Source organism: Gymnodraco acuticeps, unplaced genomic scaffold, assembly GCF_902827175.1.
Source record: "Gymnodraco acuticeps unplaced genomic scaffold, fGymAcu1.1, whole genome shotgun sequence".
Classification (NCBI taxonomy): Eukaryota; Metazoa; Chordata; class Actinopteri; order Perciformes; family Bathydraconidae; genus Gymnodraco; species Gymnodraco acuticeps.
Window position 1 is genome coordinate 1,290,161 of NW_022990274.1, and position 19,823 is coordinate 1,309,983.

The 19,823-nt window shown below is 41.9% G+C and overlaps 1 protein-coding gene across 1 annotated transcript; it reads right to left on the reverse strand.

Moving 5' to 3' along the window:
* Positions 1-2,073: 2,073 nt before the first annotated feature.
* LOC117549484 (zinc finger MYM-type protein 1-like) lies at positions 2,074-6,062 on the reverse strand. Its single transcript, XM_034221449.1, has 3 exons — positions 5,212-6,062; positions 4,154-5,017; positions 2,074-2,082 (listed from the first exon to the last, which is right to left on the reverse strand). Exons 1-3 carry the CDS (start codon positions 5,782-5,784, stop codon positions 2,074-2,076), a joined length of 1,446 nt encoding a protein of 481 aa, XP_034077340.1. The 5' UTR covers positions 5,785-6,062.
* Between the last annotated feature and the right edge of the window lie 13,761 nt (positions 6,063-19,823).

Genomic DNA, 19,823 nt, shown 5'->3' on the forward strand with positions numbered 1-19,823 from the left:
GGCAGGTGGTGCAGGGTAACACACAAGTCGTGTCTTAAATACTGGTATGGTCTGAAACTGTCTGTTTGGATGATCATATTTCCATTGAATTAGGTTAATGGTAAAGTCACATGATATCTCTTACCACTTTCTTTACTTTCAACACCACATTTGAGTTGTTTCATCTCCCAACAATACTTAAGTAGTATTTTAAACCTGTGATTAATCGTGATTAATTACAGATTATTGATGCAATTTTTTATCGATTGACACCACTCATTAAAAGATATTTAAGTATGGCCTCAGCTAGCAATTATCTACACTATGGATTGTTCTGTTTGTCATTTCTTTTATGAATGTCCTAAAAATGTAGTCTATGAAATATCAAATTAAACATGAATAATGCTCATATATGTTTAAAAATAAAATCTGACCAGAGGCCAAAACAATAGCCACAATTTACTCCTGAATTTCCATCCACCTCCTGTTGAAGGTATTCAATACTTATAGTGATGATGACTTTCTGTATCATTATATTATTGGTGAATTTGATTATGTTCATAAAAGACAGGTATTTTGTCCACAAAACATGCGCCTTACTAAGCTGCTAGTGTGGAATTACACTCCCAGTCCTTTTCAAAGATGAGCCAGAGTACCTGTTCTAATATCCATGGTAAGTTATTGCTTCAGCTGAACACCATTCATCTGTGTAGAGTTGTACGGACAGATGAGGGGAATGAAGGAGTAATAGCATCATGCCAATTATTTGATATCTCCATTGCTGTTGACAAAGTGAAAAAGAAAGTAATTAAGAATGTGAGTGGGCCTGTAGCAGAATGCAGGAGAGGACAAACACTGGGGATATTCCTCTCAGGTCTCATGTAATCCTCAGAACATGAAATATTTAAAAAAAAATGCAGACGGAGAGCCGTAGCAGGAAATGACAGGCGATAAACAGGCTCCATTAGCCATCATTAAACCGCCCGCCGTGGGAACAGGATACCATTTCCAAATGCTGCTGAGCCCCGCAGAGAATAAAGAGCTCAACATGATTATAGATATCTCATAAGTAGATGTGTCATATCTGTCCAATCACTGTCTGGAGGGGGTTTCTGAATGTTCTGTCTCTGGTCATTTTGCAGGCAAATCTCTGTACATTTTGTCTGTTTGATGAAAATCACCAGTGGTGGAGGACAACAATGTACTGCCTAAAGGGGCCTTTTAGTAAATGTTTTAGCATTTAGTATTAAAGGGGACCTATCATGCAAAATGCACTTTTTAATGTCTTTTATACATATAGATGTGTCCCCGGTGTGTCAGGGAACTCACGCAGCTTAAGGAAATGAAACCCTCTCTCTTTTCCTCCGTACCAAAATCTCTAAAAACGGGGGAACAACGGAGCTGATCCAGATTTGCGGCGATTTGACGTCATATCGGCGGTGGACCCAGAGCACTATCAGAAACAATGCCCGACTGTTTTGGACGTAATATGGTCGGTGTTTACATTAGCATCGCTAACACTCAGAGCTAACCTGTACTGGAGAGCATGTGTGTGAAGATAAAAGGAACTCACCTTGTGGTATCACCGGCAAGAGAGAAAGCCTTTGAGCTCCATACTGTACAGAAATAATCCTTGATAATCCATGATATGGCGTTTCATCACGTCAGTATCTACCGGTAGAATCTCCCGCATGAGCAGGCATAAACTCCTCCCCTCTTTTTTATCAATTTCCTTTTTTTTAAAAAAGCTTTATACCCTGAATCAGCACTTTTGAAACAGGAAGTGAAATAGAGGGATATGAGGCATGGCTAGAATGGGTGATCTGTTTGGTATTTTGAGCAACACACTTCATAGACATGTTTTTTGTATATTTGTATATATCTGAGACCTACAGTATGCTATTGCCTAAAGATAGCATGATGGGTGACCTTTAATATTTTCAACCATTGACCTGTATATTAGTGTTAGTAAGTGTGTGTTGGAAGTTGTGTGTGTGTGTGGGAGGGGGTTCTGGAGATGGAAACCGCTTCTCATTTTTCACTGTAACTCTTTGTTTTGCTGAAGCTGTGCTGGGGATATGACTGTGCACTCCTTTATCGTATCTGAAGAGGGAAAGAAAAATCACCCCACCGAGAACAATAGCTGCTGAAAAGTGACGGGGAGGCAGAGAGGGAAGAGAAAGAGGGGGTGTGTGTGAAATGGCAGTCCCTGAGATAGATGACAAGAAATTCCATCTCTCAGCGTGCTTTTCCCTTATTCTTGCATTCTCTCTGCATCTGTTGGAAAATATGACCCAGCTAAAAGCCTTCACACATGCTCCCTCCCCAGCTTTTTGTTTGTGTAATTGCTAAAGTGCAATGCTCGGAGAGGGAGAAAACAAATGATAATGTGAATAACCTCCGAGAGATAATGATTATAAATGATTCTTCAGTTGGAGCCGATTCTTGTTCAAAATAGCGCAATTAAAACTAAATCTGTGCAACAGTAAGATGGAAACAACCTCAAATCTGTTTCTGCGTTTCATTTCTTCTGACTTCTGCAATTTGCATAACGTTGAGATTTTTATTTCTTCAATCTTTCATAATGCACATTTAATTCAAAGCTTGTTCTTCTGTCCTTAATGTCTTAATGATCACAAAAAGGCAACCATAATTTAGGAATTCTAAGACCATTTGGAGGCCTTTGCAATATAAAACCGTTTGTTTTAGCAGGCAGCACGTGGGAAGACCCTGACATTATATAACATATCCAAAAGTTGTTCTATCTTCTTAGTTTTTGTATTTGTTCTAGATCTTTCTTCGTGTGAATATGTTCTGAAAACAATAAATCAACTTGGTTTAATATAGCGATGGCCGAGACTGCTGTGCAAAATGGCACTTAAACAGTCATAAGGCGCATTCACACCGCAGTACTTTTCCCACAAAGGTTCATGTGAACTTAGTTCATGAGAACTCTTTAGTTCTCATGAACTAAGTACAGACCGCGTTCACACGGGAATAAGTCCCTGGGGGTGGATTAGGCAAATGAAGCCGCTGACATCACTTCTTCTTCTTCTGCTTTGGGTTTACTGGCAGGCCGCAAACCACTTCACGGCGTATACTGCCGCCCAAAGTCCCCGGCCGGAAGTCCCTGGAGTTGGGGACTGGCTTCAGTAGAAGCTGCTGGGACTCCCAGCAGCTTCTACTGAAGCCTTCCGAGTAAATCGCCAGAACGCCGACACCTCCTCATCTCCACCGCTCCCATGTTTTATTTTGTGTTGCCATAAGTTAGTCTCTCTGCGTTTCTGCGCTGGGCTAATGCTAATAATGCTAATGCGAGGATAATAAAATGGCGGCTTCACAAAACTTTTTGGGAGTTTTACGGGGCGTGGTTTGCAATCCGCCCAGCCAATCAGAAATAGGAACCTTTTTCTCCCACGAAAGTCCCTGCTCTCTAGCAGGGACGGAAAAGGGGGTGAAAAGGTTCTCATGAACTAAATGTACTTCCGGTGTCAGTACCAGATATGTTCGGGCTACCAGATATGTTCGGGTGTATTTCCGTCGCATCCGTCTTCCGTCATATCCGTCATATACTCACCTCCCTCTGCTCCCAGCGCTCTGCTGCCACACACCGGCCGTCTGCGGAACTGCAGCCGGAGGAACTCGGGACAGCTTGTTATGTGTGGGGTGCTATGGTGGGGTCCCATGTACTTGTGCACATAAATAATGTTTCTAATTATTTACAATTAAAACATATATATATTCTGCGTTACTTTAGCCAACACTTTTATAAGGCCACTAGATTAGATAATTACGAAATGTGTATATAGAATACATATATTTCAGGTTGTTATTTTGTCATTATGTTTAATGTTTTATTGACCTTTTAGCAGTGGCGAGCCGTGACTTTTCTACCTAGGCCCTCTGACCCCACCCCCCTCTTCCCTCGAAAAAAAAAAGAAAAAGTTTTTACGTCACAGCCTATAGTATACTTCAGCGGAATATCAAAACAGCGGCCCGGGGTGCAAAACGCATCAATGACAGCGACCCTCTACCACACAAAACAACACCATTTATATAAACACCTATCATGACAGGGCACCCACAGTAACAATTACAAATGAATTAAGTCGGCACGGCGGCCCACATTGAAAATCACTTTGACTTACCTTTGATGATCAAATCACCTAAACACAAAGTCCATCCTCCTGTCTTTTTGGATGAAGAACTTGATGGCGTCGTCATGCAGGTGATCCTTTGCTTTTAAAGCAATCAGCAATTCCTTCTCGATCAAAATTAAGGCCAAGTCTGACAGTCGGACTTGCCCAGTCGTGGACCTCGAGTAGCTTTTTATGCGCTTCAGCGCAGAGAAGGACCTCTCCACAGAGGCAGTGGACACAGGTATTGTCAGGATGATGCATGAGAGGGTGTACACCTGTTTCATGCTTTCACTCAGTCCTTTTTTGAGGAGAAACTGATGAATGTCGGCTGGGCTTTTCCCCAAAATGTCAGACATGCCGTACATCACGGCGAGTTCCGTGTGCAGTCGAGGCTGGTCGAAATATCCGCCATAGCTCTCCATCAAACTGTTCAAGGCAGCAGTTGGGAAATAGTTACAGTAATGCCCGAACTGTTGCGGGTCCAGAAGGGCAAGGAATTCCAGCTTTTTGTGGTCACTGAAGCGGTTGGAAATCTGGGTTAGCAGGCTGTCAATTACGCTGCAGTGGAGCTCCCTGTACCGTGCACGAACGTCTCCTTGAGCTCCACGGCCGCGCGGAGGACCAACCAAAGCCTGGGTTTCATCGTAGACGCTGTCAAAGTTCCCCTTCTCCTGTTCAATTTGTCGCTGTAGCTGATCCACTCTGGCCAGGCAGAACTGCATATCAAAACCTTTGTTCTGAAGTATTTCAAAAACAACATCCGAGTAGGAGAAGATAGCGTGGAAGGTTTTCAACCAAAAGCTGAAATCGAAGCTGGTAAGGAGGGTGATGTATCCATCAGAGCAATGAACAGTTTCGTCATCAAACTCTGTGTGATGGTCTACGATGTGCTCGAACACCTACGAGAGTAATGCTTAGTTTAGAAAAAACAACTTATAGACCTCCAGTAAACACTAAGATTAGCTTTCCATTTAATGTAATACTAGCATAGTTCTTTACCTTCATGTTTTTATGAGTGGGTAGTTTCCAACACTAAATCATTTCTTTATTATTGTTAATATTTCCATTACGTTCATTGTTATTATTATCTTACCTCTCTCAATTCCCTGGTCTTATCTGCCACTGTGCACACCAAGCAAGAATGAAAGCACCAGCGAGTAGGAGCTGCCCGTGGAAGCCTATGCTGGCAAATATCATCCAGTAGCTTGGTGCGCTTTGCTGAGCGGCTGAAAAAGGTGGCCAAGCCAGAGAGGTGGGAGAAGAAGACCTTACACTCTCTTATCTTGGAAGCTCCATTTGACAAAACGAGATTTAAGATGTGAGCATAGCAGTGAATGAAAAGGGCCTGTGGAATTGTTTCCTTAACTTTCGCTTGCACCCCATTCAATCCAGAGGCCATAACAGCTGCTCCATCGTAGCACTGCGCGACCACTTTGTCAATACAGCCACTCTCCCTCAGGAACTCCAGCAGCCGTGTAGCTATGGCCTCTGCTCGTTTGTCCTCTGTCACATCTTCGTACTTGAAGAAACGCTCTTTTATCCCATCGTCAGTGACATATCGAAGCACATATGACATCTGCGCCACGTTGCTAATGTCTGTCGTTTCATCCAACATGACCGCGACAAAAGGTGCCTTCCTCAGCTCCTCTTTCATGCTATCCGTCATTACACTAGCGACAGCGCTGATCAGGTCATTCTGAATCCTTGAAGATGTGCCGGTAAATACTGTTGATGTGGCGAGGTGTGTGTGCAGGTCGCTGTCATATTCTGCCACTAAATCCAGCAACTCTATGTAATTCCCCTTGTTTGATGAAGTTACACTCTCATCGTGACCTCGGAACGGCAACTCCTGCTTGCCCAAGTACACCACACAATTTATCAGGCGTTTCAAAATTCCTCGGTTCCTCTTCACCTTTTCATTATGAAGGATGACACCCCGGCGTTGTTGCTCATTCAGCTGGAGCTCTATCCTGGTGTCCCCAAATGTTTTAAGCCGAATAGTAGCTCTGAGGTGACCTGAAGCATTCTGATGGCGATGTGCAGATTTGGATAAACTTCCTAAATCAGAATATCCATCTCTGGCCCATGACCCACTGTCCGCTCCAAAAAGCAAGCAATCCCAGCAGTACAGCTTTTGTTCCCTGGTTGATCCGGTCATCCAGTTGTATCTGGCGTAATTGCCGATATTAAAATGCCTCTCGAACCGTTTGGTTTTTTGAACCAAATTAAGCTGTGGTGTTGGTCGCCCTTTGGTAATTAACTCCAATTTATCCGTGTAACTCATTCTTGAAAAAGACTCGGTTAGTAGTTTCGCAACGATGTCATCACTATCACTAACGTGAGCCATCGTGAATGAACGTATGCTAATTCCGCCTAGCTTGACCCGTTGATATATCACATGCATAAACTTGGCAGCGCAGCGGGCGGAACTTGTCATAAAGTCCGCGATAATAAAGCCCTCCCATTTAGAGGGAAGATATGATTGGTCAATTGTACTGTCACTTGACATTACTCTCTCGTTGTTTTACTATAGCGGTCCCTCTGTGAATCGCATAGAGGGCCAGACGAGCTTTTTTCATGTAACCCTTCACATTCAAACAGAAACTGAACAGGCAGATTCGAAGGATTTATTTCTTTGGAAATTTTATTTTAAATACAATTAAATCAAGTTTTTTCGGTAAAAATATAACAAAAATAATATTTAAAAAATATATATTTAAAAAAAATAATATATTTTTTAAATGTTTTTAAATATTATTTTTTAGAATATCTTAGGCCCTCAGAGAGGGCCTAGAGGGCCCTGACGGCTCGCCACTGCCTTTTAGTATTTTTATATAGTATCTGAACTTTGGAGAGGAGTTGGGAGACACACAACACATCTACAGATCAAGGCGAAGCGAATGGAAGTACTCTCATACTCCTAGCGTGAAAATGTTTGTGAAAACGTGTGCAAAGTCTCCGAAAATCCTAAAAATAAGCTCATATTTGAATTCATCATAAAAAAACACATCATTCAGTAAAAACAAGGCCCCACTGATCATCTACTCTCTGAGACGATTCCAGGGATGTCTGGCTTGAGTTTCGACCACCAGGGAAAGTGGACAAAAGTGCCCGAGATCAGCCTCTTAATTTACCCAGGGCTTAGTGCTTGGCTTTGGGCATGAAAATTCAGGAAACTCCCCTGAGTATTTTATTAACTATCTGAACTTTGGAGAGGAGTTGGGGAACACACGACACATCAAATCACATCTACAGATCAAGACGAAGCGATTGGAAGTACTCCTAGCGTGTGAAAATGTTTGTGAAAAACGTGTGCAAAGTCTCCTAAAACGGAGCAGTGGCTGTGAAGCTAGCTTTGCAGCTAGCGGTTAGTTGTTATTGTTTGAAGTTGTTGCTATGGAAACAACATGACGGAGAACAAATTAATATCTTCTACATATAATAACGGACAAAGTAAAGAATGAAGTGTAGGCTATGCCTGTTTGAAGTTGTTGCTAAGGAAACAACATGACGGAGAAAAAGTATAATCTTCTACATATAATAACGGACAAAGTAAAGAATGAAGTGTCGGCTATGTTTAAATGTTCGGAATTTGACCGTGATGGCCCTCTTGAGTTGCCGTAAAATATGACGAATATGACGGATGACGGATGCGACGGAAATACACCCGAACATATCTGGTAGCCCGAACATATCTGGTACTGACACCGGCTCTTTTGGGTGTGAACGCAACATTTCGGAACTATATCGGAACTAAAGTGGGAAAAGTACTGCGGTGTGAACGCACCTATTTTATTTACAAGTGCAATTTCAATGGGAAAAAGTAGCAAATTATTCAGAATGGCAAAATATGAAACTAGGTCAAATAATATCTAAGCTATGTTCCCTTTAGATTATTTTGATTTCATCAAAACAACTCAGTTAGAATAAACATAACTTTCCCAACAATTCACAATTTATTTTCCTAATGTCTTGTTGAACTAGGAAGAACAGTTTAGTAAGGAAAACAAATATATTACATTACATTACATTACATTGCATTTAGCTGACGCTTTTGTCCAAAGCGACTTACAATAAGTACATTCGACCAGGAAGACACAACCTTGAAGAAAACAGAATCATATAAGTATATCAGGTTTCATAGAGCCAAACATTTCAAGTGCTACTCAACTGGCTTTAGGTAATCCAGTCCTTTATTAGTATAAAAGTGCTTCGTTAATCGTTCTAACGCTCGAAGTGGAGTCGAAAGAGATGAGTTTTCAGTTTGCGCCGGAAGATGTGCAAGCTATCTGCCGTCCTGATGTCAATGGGGAGCTCATTCCACCATCTTGGAGCCAGGATAGCAAACCCATATATATATATATATATATTGTTCAGGAGCATGCATGAAGCACAAAGACAGAGGCTATTCTTATTGGAACATAATCAAGTTGAATACAAAACAAATGTCCTTTATTAGAATAAACTTTGGGCATAATATTGTACATCTTCCCTCTGCTATCCAAAGCACATTTTATATTAAGTGTTTTATGTGCACGCTACCAGAATTCTGAATAACCTAAAACATTTATCATAACTATAATATATCATTAATCTATTCACTGTGATCTTACATTAATATAAACAGAGACAGAGAATATTAGGGTAGTACAGAAAATAGCATTAACGCTCTAAGGGACATACAATAAAAAGTGATCCTTTTTTCATACTCTTATTGTTTGATATAAACACAAAGGATAAATAAATACCCTAAAGTATATGTTTAAGTGTCACTTTTAAAATACTGTTGTTAATATTTTAAATGTATTTGTTCTGTTCACTTGTTATTGTACTGCTGTGGAGTTACAGACCCTGTATTTATATTTGGTATAAATGAAGGAAAAAGCTTTTCTGTTCATAGCTGACTTCATGTTTGCCTCTTCCCTCTGAGTGTGGTGTGAGACAGCTTAATGCTCTCCACCCTCTGTAGTGTGGAACCAGAAGAGGGAGTATTGTTTCACTGGCAGAAAGTCTTCATGACTTCCACTGGTCTTTCCAACTTTCCATGCACACAATCCCTCATTAAGCCCAGCTCTCCAAACGTCACAGCGTGCCAGTGGACCCCTCTGTTTCCAAACTGTGATGAGAGTGCTGATCTGGATCAGTTCTCTTCATCCTTCAAACATGCAGGAATTAAAGGGCCGGTCTGCAGGCAGGGGCTGTAGTCCTTTGGATCATACATTCACTGTGATCTTGAAAGACTTTTTGAAGGAGAATTTACCTTTGTACTATGCAGACTAACCAAAGATGGAGAGATTGGAAAGAAAAACAGTATTGAACTTGAATGTTTCACTTTGCGATCCATACTAGTTTTGTGATCCTGTCGTGGTGCGCCCATAATAAGTTTAAAATCACAATATAGATAAAGAGTTGCAGTAATGGCCATATTTACAATTTGATGGATGTTTAAATAGTCTGCAGCAAGGCTTAGAATGAGCTAATCAAGAAAAAAAACGACTAGTTGAATATGGGCAAATAAATTGTATATAATAAATAAATAAAAATAGTACCTCACAAGGTCCCTTTAGCTTTTATGATTATTTTACCCAGATATGTGAAGAGGATAGGCTCAGCGTATAACTGTGAGAAGAGGACACACAAACGCTGTATGTAAGTGTCTCAAAGTTGCTAAGGTGAACTATGAAAACAGACCGTTGCTAAGGGACTATGTGCAGTCATATCAATCTGCAGAAAATCAGCTGTGGAAAATAGTTTTTGAATATTTCTTTTTATATTTCAGGAGAGCAGGACACATTGGATCCATGATGGCTTAACTGTCCCCAGTAAAGAAAAGAGAATAAGAAAATGAAAGAGGTTAAAGGGCAGAGTGCTGTATATCAGATAAATCAACAGAAGAAGACGGACAGGAAGCAAACACTAAAGGGAACACAGTATGGGCTCTGGCAGTGTTTAACTGGTAATGGAAAAGAACATGTGAACAGACGTTGACAGTCACAGAAAACCTCGATCAGTGCTGCCGTCATTTTAAGTTTTGTTGATGTTGCTGCAGTTCTAGTCGCTGGTACGCCGTGGAACATACTGTATTTTATTAGTATGCAGTTGTAATAAGAGGGATAATGAGCAGCGGGGCGGTCATTAATGAAAAAATAACACCTTTAGTTGGTTTTCTTATTCATTAATGACCGCCTCGCTGCACATTATTCCCTACAACAGCAACAGTTAGCACGGCCACTCATCATTGTCTGATTCTCACTAATAGTGAAGCACAGCTGAGGCGGATGGTAATGTCGTTATAGTTAATAGGTTATCTAATTTAAATGTTGACCTCATGATTTGGGCTCCATGTGTGCCATGTTTCCATTTTAAATGTTTACCAGGCCTGTTTTCTCTCTGTAAGATTCGTATCTATTTTTCCATTTCTGTGCTCTTCTTCCAATAGTTTCTCTGTAGCCTTGGTGGCATGGTCATTATCTACGGAGGACAGACAAATAAACACAGAGGCCAGATTGACCGTGATGTCACACACAGGCCTTGAGGACCGTGCAGAGGGAGAGCAGCAGATGAAAAACCATCCAGAGTGCAGAGCGCTGTGAGATATAGGCCTACTTTCCAATCATTCAGGCGGGGCCTTTCCTAAAGCCCGTGAAAAATTGTACGCCATAAAAGAGAAACATGGCTTCTTCTTTTGCCGGCTTTGTTTACATCGTTTCCTCAGTGGCTATAAAGCACAGAGAGCGATGTTTCTGTCAGAGCAGTGATGGTATGTCGGGGAGCGGCGGATAGTGGTGAGGGAAAACACATTACAACAACAAATAGGTAGTGACACGCATGTGTGCAGACGAGCGCGTGCACACATGAACACCCGCTGCGCAGACACTTAGGAACATGCCCCAACTCCCAGAGACACACATTTACTTTCCTGTGCCCTCACACACACAGGAACAGTCGGACCGTCTGTCAGTGTGTCAGGCTTAGTGAGCTCCGCGGTGTGTGACCGCCTCAGCCACTTCACACTGTGTTTGCAGTGCTTATCTGAGTCAGGGGCCGGGTCAGGAGGGGTCACTGCTCTTGTTTGCCATGCTGATAGACTGGCTGATGAAAGGCTCCCAGCTCAGGAGCCACACGCGCCGGGACCAAACACTCAATGGTCTGCTACTCTGCATGTCTCCATCCGGCTGTACATCACACACAGGGGGCTCTCTTTAAATCGTGTCAATACTTTCACAGCATTTAGACATCAAGTCATTTGATACATTTTACATAAATATTGAGAAGTTAAAATCATTTCTTCTAACCTTTTCACACTTACCTTGTTTGTTTGGAAGTGGATTAGGGCCATACAGTGTATGTGAGTATTATATTTGAAATCTGAGCAAATGTGTTTTTTATTAGTTCTGAAAATAAAAAGTTCCGAACTTTTTTAGAATTCTGATTTTATTCTCAGAATTCTGACGTTAATCCACTTCTGTGTGTTTGGTACGGACTTTCAGACTTTTTTGTTTAATCAGAACTAAAGTTACAGGTGTGAAAAGTTTGAACATCCCTTCAATAAAACAAAAAAGGGGGTGGTCTAAGTCCCAGTGACATTGTGGGAAAGCATTTTTTGGGAAGTTTTGGAAGGCCAGCGTCATAAGCGGTGCTCCTTTGGTCCTTGTTTATCAGCTGCTGGGTTAAGTGGTTACCACAGTTCGAGAAAACTACAATTATTATGCGATAAAGGAGAGTCTGTCTATCCAATAAATCAGTCCGTTCACCTGCTCATGTAGGTGATTAATAGAGTTCCTAAGTGTGCTCTTATATTGAAATACAACACCTAAACCAACCAGATCAATTCTATTTAATTTAACAAAAGCACCCTCAGCTGTGAAAAGGCCCTTATTTGTCAATAACATGGCTTCTCTTCTGTATAACTTTGCTTGGTGTAATATGTAAGACAACAAAGCAATGTATAGAAGAAGCCAATATATTCACTATCGGAAATGTAGGTGATTGATTTAAAAATATTTTAATTGAAGTAAAAGTGATTTTGGTGTTTCTGCTAAAATAGATATTCATATTTTCTGTTTATTGTCGTTTTTTTATTTGTTTTGCTTTAGCTGTCATCGATTGTGAAGCTACCTTAACTGGATTTCAAAGGGTTTCCTATAGCTTCATGATGTGTGTCACACTATGCATATGTTCTCCCTTTAGACATCATTACAGTCAGTCTTGCCAGAAGCAGCTCTGTTTAAGAGCTGAATCAGTGTTCACTGGAGGCTATGATGACATTCTAATCTATTTTACATGCAATCAATTTCACATATATGCACTAAAACCCACTGGAGACACACCCCCCCCCCCCCCCCCCCCCCCCCCCCCTTCTCACTATTTCCCACCTCTCCCTCTATCTTCAGGGGAATCTCAGTCTCTCTATCCATCAGCGCGGCTGTAGTGTCTCTGTCTCCTCCTGTGTTAGCAATAACAGCACCGACAGCGCTAACACCGGCCAACCAAAGCCCCGGCTCGTTCAATCACCCTGATATGAATCTGCTTAAAAACTCAGCCATCGAGCACTCAGCCAAATCCATCAGTGGGGCTTAAGATTGGCGGCGCACACGGTGCAGATAAGACGTTCTCTGTGGTGGAGTTCTGTGATGAGGAGCAGAGTTACAGCCTGTGGATGGCTATCTGAAAGTTAAAGCAGTGGTAACGGATGATGACAAAACACTCCCAGCTTCGGTTTGTTTCTGCTGCTGTGGGAGTTCTGTGTAATTGGGGCAGCGGATGTTTTTTAAGGCATCATATGATATTTGTCTTGACTGTAAGAGGACTGAGAGCTAACTTGGACGCCTGCCCCTGAAGGCTGCTGTTTCTTTTTGTTCGTGTGTCCCCTTGACTCTTTTACCCTTTCACAGGAGCAAAAAAGGGAGAGTTTTTGCCTCTGCACCTCTTTTCACCCTCTGTCTGAAACCAGAGTCCAGTATACTCTGATTGGTTAGCTGGCCAGCTCTGTGAGATTGGTCAACCTCTTAGAGATGTCCCGCCCCTTAGCCTATCACGTGCAATGTGTTGGGGCGCTGGCCAAATTAAACATAGTAACATAGTGAGATCACTGTGTAACACTGTTACACAGTGATGTCACTATGTTACGAAAGAAACAAAGGAGTCTAATGGAGGCATTTCAGGCAGGGTGGGGGGGAGTGAGTTGGAGAGAAACTCACTCTGGAGGGAACACAGGGATTTTAGCCTTTGTAGACCATTTACATGCACAGAAACCTAAATGAAACAATGCAGGAAAGGGAGAACCCAAAAAGCATAATAAAGCCTCTGTGTGTGTGTATGATAATAATAATGTATATGGTAATGAGAATCAGCATTTTCAGCTCAACACACACTGCTTTAAAAGCTCATGGACAGTTAGCTTATAGAGTGTGTGGGTTCTGAGAAATGAAGCCTCCACAGATGGGCGGGTCAGGAGAGCAGGGGCCTGCTGGGCGTCGCAGCCAGGGGCTTGATTAAACACCGGCCCCACTGCAGGGGCCCCCAGAGGGGTCCACATAGGGCTCCACAGAGGGGTCCGCAGAGGGAGAGGGGTCTGCAGAGGGATCCACAGAAGGGCAAGAGAGGGGTCCACAGAGGGGTCCACATCAAGGAGCTTCTCACTCTGAAAAGAAAAAACTGAAAGTTTGTATGGAGAGGGTCAGCCGAGGAGAAGGGAGAGCAGGGGAGGGGTGAAAACTGCCTCTGAGAAAGTAACACGTGAAATATCAGGAAGTGAGGTATAAAGTTAACTTCATCAGAAAAGATCTCAGCCGTAGATAAAGTGATAGAAGACAGAGATAAGGACGCCAGAACAAGTGATAAAAACAATAATAATTAGCGACAACCCCCTTTTAAATGGCTTTATTCTTTATTTATTTGTATATTGTTTCATTTATTTTATACATGTTTACTTATTGTTTATTTTACAGTTTTATTAGCAACATTCCATTTTAAGTTAGTATTTTAAGCGTCCTCATTATTATTCTTTATTGAGTTTGTATAATTCTTATTTTATTTGTTCTTTTAGTTTTTTGTAATTGTTTTATTTATTTCATACGTTTTTATATTTGATTGTATCATTACATTTTGTCTTATATTTTCCTTTATTTTACCAAAAGCCATCATATTTTTGTATTGTATTTAATACATCTTATCATACCATTTACCTCCTTGTGTCCCTTAACGGTGATATCATGATGCTGCTGCATGTGTGCAAAAAGGTTTCATCTTCTGACTTGAAGTGAGTTTCAATGTGTGCCATGCTGAAGAAGCACCTTGAGCTGCACCTGGTGACCAAAACACGTCATACCAAAAATGAGATTTCATGTCTCCTCTCTCACATCCTCAACACTTTGATCCAGGCCACATCTCTCTGCTGCCCGCCCCCCCCCCCCCTCAGGTTTCCCTCAGCGCGGTAAATAAACATCTCTTCCTCTCCTGTCGTCGGCCATAGCATTAAAGAAGATGGGAAATTATTCAGTTGCCCATCTATCTTTCACTCCCAAAATTAATAACAGAGCAGGGCTGTTATCGGTTCTCTCCCCCCCCCCCCCCCCCAAATACATCCAGAACCCTCACATGATTTCACTTTCCCTAATCTCTCTGCTCTGATTCCTTTGTGGCGGACCGCTGCCGATCACATTCTTCTTCTGAGAGAGGGCAATCTGCTATATTTAATAATTCACAAAGCAATCTACTGTTATGCTTGTCACAAGGCTCAGGACCCAAACGCACAACACCAGAGGCAGGTCAGGATTAACAAAGTATTTCATAAAAAGGCAAAAACACAAAACGCTCACTAGGAGGATCAAAACTGAGAAACTATAAGATCAAAAACGCTAAACAAAACATCTACTAGGATTATCAAAAATGTAACACAAAGAGTCTATCAAAAATATACTTAGCAAGGTCAAGGAATGACTGGCAGACTTGGTGAGACAAGACAAACTGGCACAGGACAAGGGGAGACGCATACTATGGCCGTTTCTCAATGTTGAGTAAACCTGCTGCAGAGCCACTATTTCAAGTATACTACGTCATCGAGTGGCGCCGAAGGACTGTTTGAATGCATGTTTAATGCCCAGCATTCGGGGCCACTCGATGACGTAGTATACTTGAAATAGTGGCTCTGCAGCAGGTATACTCGACATTGAGAAACGGCCTATATATACACACAAGGTAAGGGGACACAGGTGGCAACAATTAAGGGAGGAGCTGACAATCACACTGGAGGGAAAACACACAAGGGCAGGAAGGGCTCTGAAATGAGAGGGAAAGGTTACTACAAAATTACACCGCATTACACCGCATTGCGTGGTGGAGTCACGCACTCCGCTACATTTACGTGTCGGCACCACGCAAACAACCCCAATAGGCGCATTCACACCGCAGTACTTTTCCCACAAAGGTTCATGAGAACTTAGTTCATGAGAACTCTTTAGTTACATTACATTACATTGCATTTAGCTGACGCTTTTATCCAAAGCGACTTACAATAAGTACATTCGACCAGGAAGACACAACCTTGAAGAAAACAGAATCATATAAGTACATCAGGTTTCATAGAGCCAAACATTTCAAGTGCTACTCAACTGGCTTTAGAAAAGCCAGTCCTTTATTAGTATATAAGTGCTTTGTTAATAGTTCTATCGCTCGAAGTGGAGTCGAAAGAGATGAGTTTTCAGTCTGCGCCGGAAGATGTGCAAGCTATCTGCTGTCCTGATGACAATGGGGAGCTCATTCCACCATCTTGGAGCCAGGATAGCAAACGCACGTGTTTTTGCTGATGGGAACTTGGGTCCCTCTCGCAGTGCGGGTGCAGCGAGTCGTTTGGCTGATGCAGAGCGTAGTGCACGCGCTGGGGTGTACGGTTTAACCATGTCCTGGATGTAGGAAGGGCCAGATCCATTTGCAGCATGGTACGCAAGTACCAGTGTCTTGAAGTTCTCATGAACTAAGTACAGATCGCCTTCATGAAGCCGCTGACGTCACTTCTTCTTCTTCTGCTTTGGGTTTACTGGCAGGCTGCAAACAACTTCACGGCGTATACTGCCGCCCGAAGTCCCCGGCCGGAAGTCCCCGGAGTTGGGGACTGGCTTCAGTAGAAGCTGCTGGGACTCCCAGCAGCTTCTACTGAAGCCTTCCGAGTAAATCGCCAGAACGCGGGGCGTTTTACGGGGCGTGGTTTGCAATCCGCCCAGCCAATCAGACATAGGAACCTTTTTCTCCCACGAAAGTCCCTGCTCTCTAACAGAGACGGAAAAGGGGGTGAAAGGGTTCTCATGAACTCATTTTAGTCCGGCTCTTTTTGGTGTGAACGCAACATTTCGGAACTATATCGGAACTAAAGTGGGAAAAGTACTGTGGTGTGAACGCGCCTAAGGTAAAGTGAATGAGGCTCCTTTGAGCTTTTATTCTATAAAACGTTTTTAAAATCTACTTTATAGCTTGTAGTAACTCACGGGAGGCTTCTTTTATTTTATTTGTATTCATAATCATTTTTATTTTTCGTCAGAATGTAAAAATTACATTAGTTACGAATTTTTGTTCTCAAAAAACAGTGCATTGTGTGTAATACAACTGTGATTTTTATTAAATTAGTTAGTTTTTAAGGAAGGCCAGAGCTTCAGCTGTGTCAAATAGATTGTTCCCTTTAGTTAACGTTATTTAAAAGATAATGATCATGTCCCCTTTATTGTATTACGAGCGTCCATTCCCATTGGATAACGGAGAATTTTACACCCGGAAGTAAGTATTCTCCTTACTGTCGATTGATTTTAGTGATATCTGCACTACTCATCAACTCAAAAACACCAGATTATCCTTGTTGATTACACAACATGGATTGTTTTAATTGTGTACAATGCTTTTGTATTTTCCCCCTTTGATTCGGAGAAACAAATATTTTCCTCAGCTATCGTTTGGGACTACACCATGTGCTTAGCTTGACAACAAGTCAACAAGAAGTATACAAGTGTGCTTGCTACGGAGTGGTTTGTGGAAACTGCTGTTTGGGAACAAAAACAAATATGTTTGCACGCATAGACATATTTACAGTTTTACAGTTTTTACAATATCCATGTCCATGAGGAAGATTCACTTCATTTGAGACAGCAAAGACCGACTTTAAGAAAAAACTGTATTCAGGATCTTGCCGTAAAAAATACTTTTTGAAGGGAAGCAGAATGAGCTTTGCACAATGTTATGCTTCCAGATAAATGTTTTCTGGGTTGGATAAGGAATTCTTTATTGAAAGCCAATGACTTCTAACATCTTTCTAATTAAGGAGCCGTAGAGCTTGGCCACGCCAAGGAAAACAGATTAAGAGCCGTTTGTACTTGTGTTGGAGATAAACTCCCTCTGGGACACAGGGATGTTATCCTTTGCAGACCGTATGCACAAAAACCTTTATTACACGCTAGGAAAATTGCATAAAGCGTAATATTTCCTCTTTAACACAAACTATTTGAGATTTTATGAAGTTATGAAGAGTCAAAATTAGAATATGAAACATTCTGATGCATTTTGTTGTGCATGCTCCAACAATGTGTAACTTCTAAGGACAGAGTTGGGCAGTATTTCACTGAAGTCTCTGATATTCAATAAAGCATTGTGTAACTCATTTGGCTACTATTGTGTCAAGCACATGCTCAAATATGACCTTTATGAGCAATATTTGTTTAAGGTTTAAAATTCTCGTAGAATCCGCCAACTTCAGAGGAATGCAATGCTAAATAGCTAGAGTGCCCCTTTAAACCACTTAAAGTAAACCCTGCACTCACTACTCCAACTCAGAGATGTAGGAACAGGAGAGTTTTCTGCTCAGCTTCTCGTGAGTCAGCAGCAGGTGCACTGGGCAGGTGAGCTATGTGAAGTAGGGCAGTGCTAAAAAAGGAGAGTGCACAATCAGCAAAATCCTTCAGTGGGAAAACACAAGGACAGCACTCTCTTCTTCTTCATTTTCATTTCACATCTCTTGGCTTCCTCATTTTTGCTCTCCAGACTCAGCAAAGCTTGATCGACATGTCACTGACTTCTGTGCACCGTGTGACAATCACAGCATTCATATGGCTCCCTTTATTAGCTCTTAGAGTGAGATGCCCCCGCCATAGGAGCACAGGGAGGAGGCGAGCGCTATGAAATGATGAGGAGCAGTTAACTCTCATTGTAACAGACAGGCAGGCGGGATTATGAAGGCTTCTCAAAACCCTTTGTTTGCAAATTTGTTATTCACTTCATTGTTTCCCAAACATCTGTCTCCCTCCTTCCTTTACAAATTGTTTGTTAATTAAGGAGCTGTGTGTGTGTGTGTGTGTGTGTGTGTGTGTGTGTGTGTGTGTGTGTGTGTGTGTGTGTGTGTGTGTGTGTGTGTGTGTGTGTGCTGGCAGAGATATTCAGACAATACAAATAGGAAAGGGTTAACAGTGTACTTCTGTTATGCTTGACCACATGGGGATCTGCTTCAGAGGAAGGGAAGGAAAGTGTTGGTGTTGCAGTTTTCAGGTGGGGGAGGGGGGGGGGTGTTGAAAAGACAGAGGGAAGGGAAATGAGTTATTGTTTTGGGGGTGTGATAAAGAAAGTGAGACAGAAGTGAGATGAAAAGTGTTTAGTTGGATCTCAAAGCAGGGAAGAAAGTGCATGTGGGGTGAGGCAGCTGTGTGTGTGGTGTGTGTGTGTGTGTGTGTGTGTGTGTGTGTGTGTGTGTGTGTGTGTGTGTGTGTGTGCGTGTGTGTGTGTGTGTGTGTGTGTGTGTGTGTGTGTAACTAGGTGTGTAAGTAGGTGTATTCAGGGACTGTGTGAGCATGCTGAGAGTATGTTTGAGTGTTACTCGTTGGCTTTTAATTAAATGTTTTACGTCATTAAATGGTAACAAAATAGTTTTTAGGTTAGTTGAAAGCATAACTAAAAAATATTAGGTTCAACTTAATATTATTGCTTTCAACTAACCTGATACAATGATGTGTAATTTGTTGACATCAAGACAACCTTCCAGTCTTTTTGTGCATGAATTTGTATGTCTTTCTTTTTGCATGGGTTTTTTAAGTTCTCACAACTGCACTCGCTAGCACATTAGCAAGGGAGGGGAGGCTGTCACAAGAGGAATGCTGGGACATCCATCTCTATCTCCCAGCGCTGAGATACAATATTTGGAGCTACCGGTGCGCACGCACACAACACACACACACACACACACACACATGAATATACATGTATTTGCAACATTAAAAAACGCTGGTGAGTGGAGTGGCCTGGTGATGGAGCCCGGTGCCTCCCCTGTAGTTAAACAGCATTCAGCAGAACTTATGCAAGTGCCAATCACTCCAAATGAAAAGTGCTAATTAAACCCTCACGCTCAAATGCATAATTAGACCTCTGACTTGGCAGCGGAGCGTAAACCATTGAGGCTGGAGAGACGAGGGCCAATGCAGATTTGGTTGTTTTTGGTTTTTGTGCTTGTAGACTTAGGTGCACACAATGTCTATATTATGTATTTAAGTGTTTTCAACTGAAACACAAACCACATATTGCTGCTATCAAAGAACGGTTCTTACTTCTTTACAAATTAAATCTAATTAAAAGACTAAAACCAACAATGAACGTTTCCGTTAGAAAAACATTGTGCGGGTCAACCAACGTGATCGGTAAGATTTCAAATAGCTGGACAAATGGGAAATATTCGGTTCA

Bases quoted from the DNA above. Each gene is read 5' to 3' on its own strand.
- LOC117549484 (XM_034221449.1), bottom strand. From the start codon at position 5,784: ATGACGGATAGCATGAAAGAGGAGCTGAGGAAGGCACCTTTTGTCGCG. The intron at 5,018-5,211 runs GTAAGATAATAA...TTACTCTCGTAG, and splicing joins AGACCAGGGAATTGAGAGAG to GTGTTCGAGCACATCGTAGA.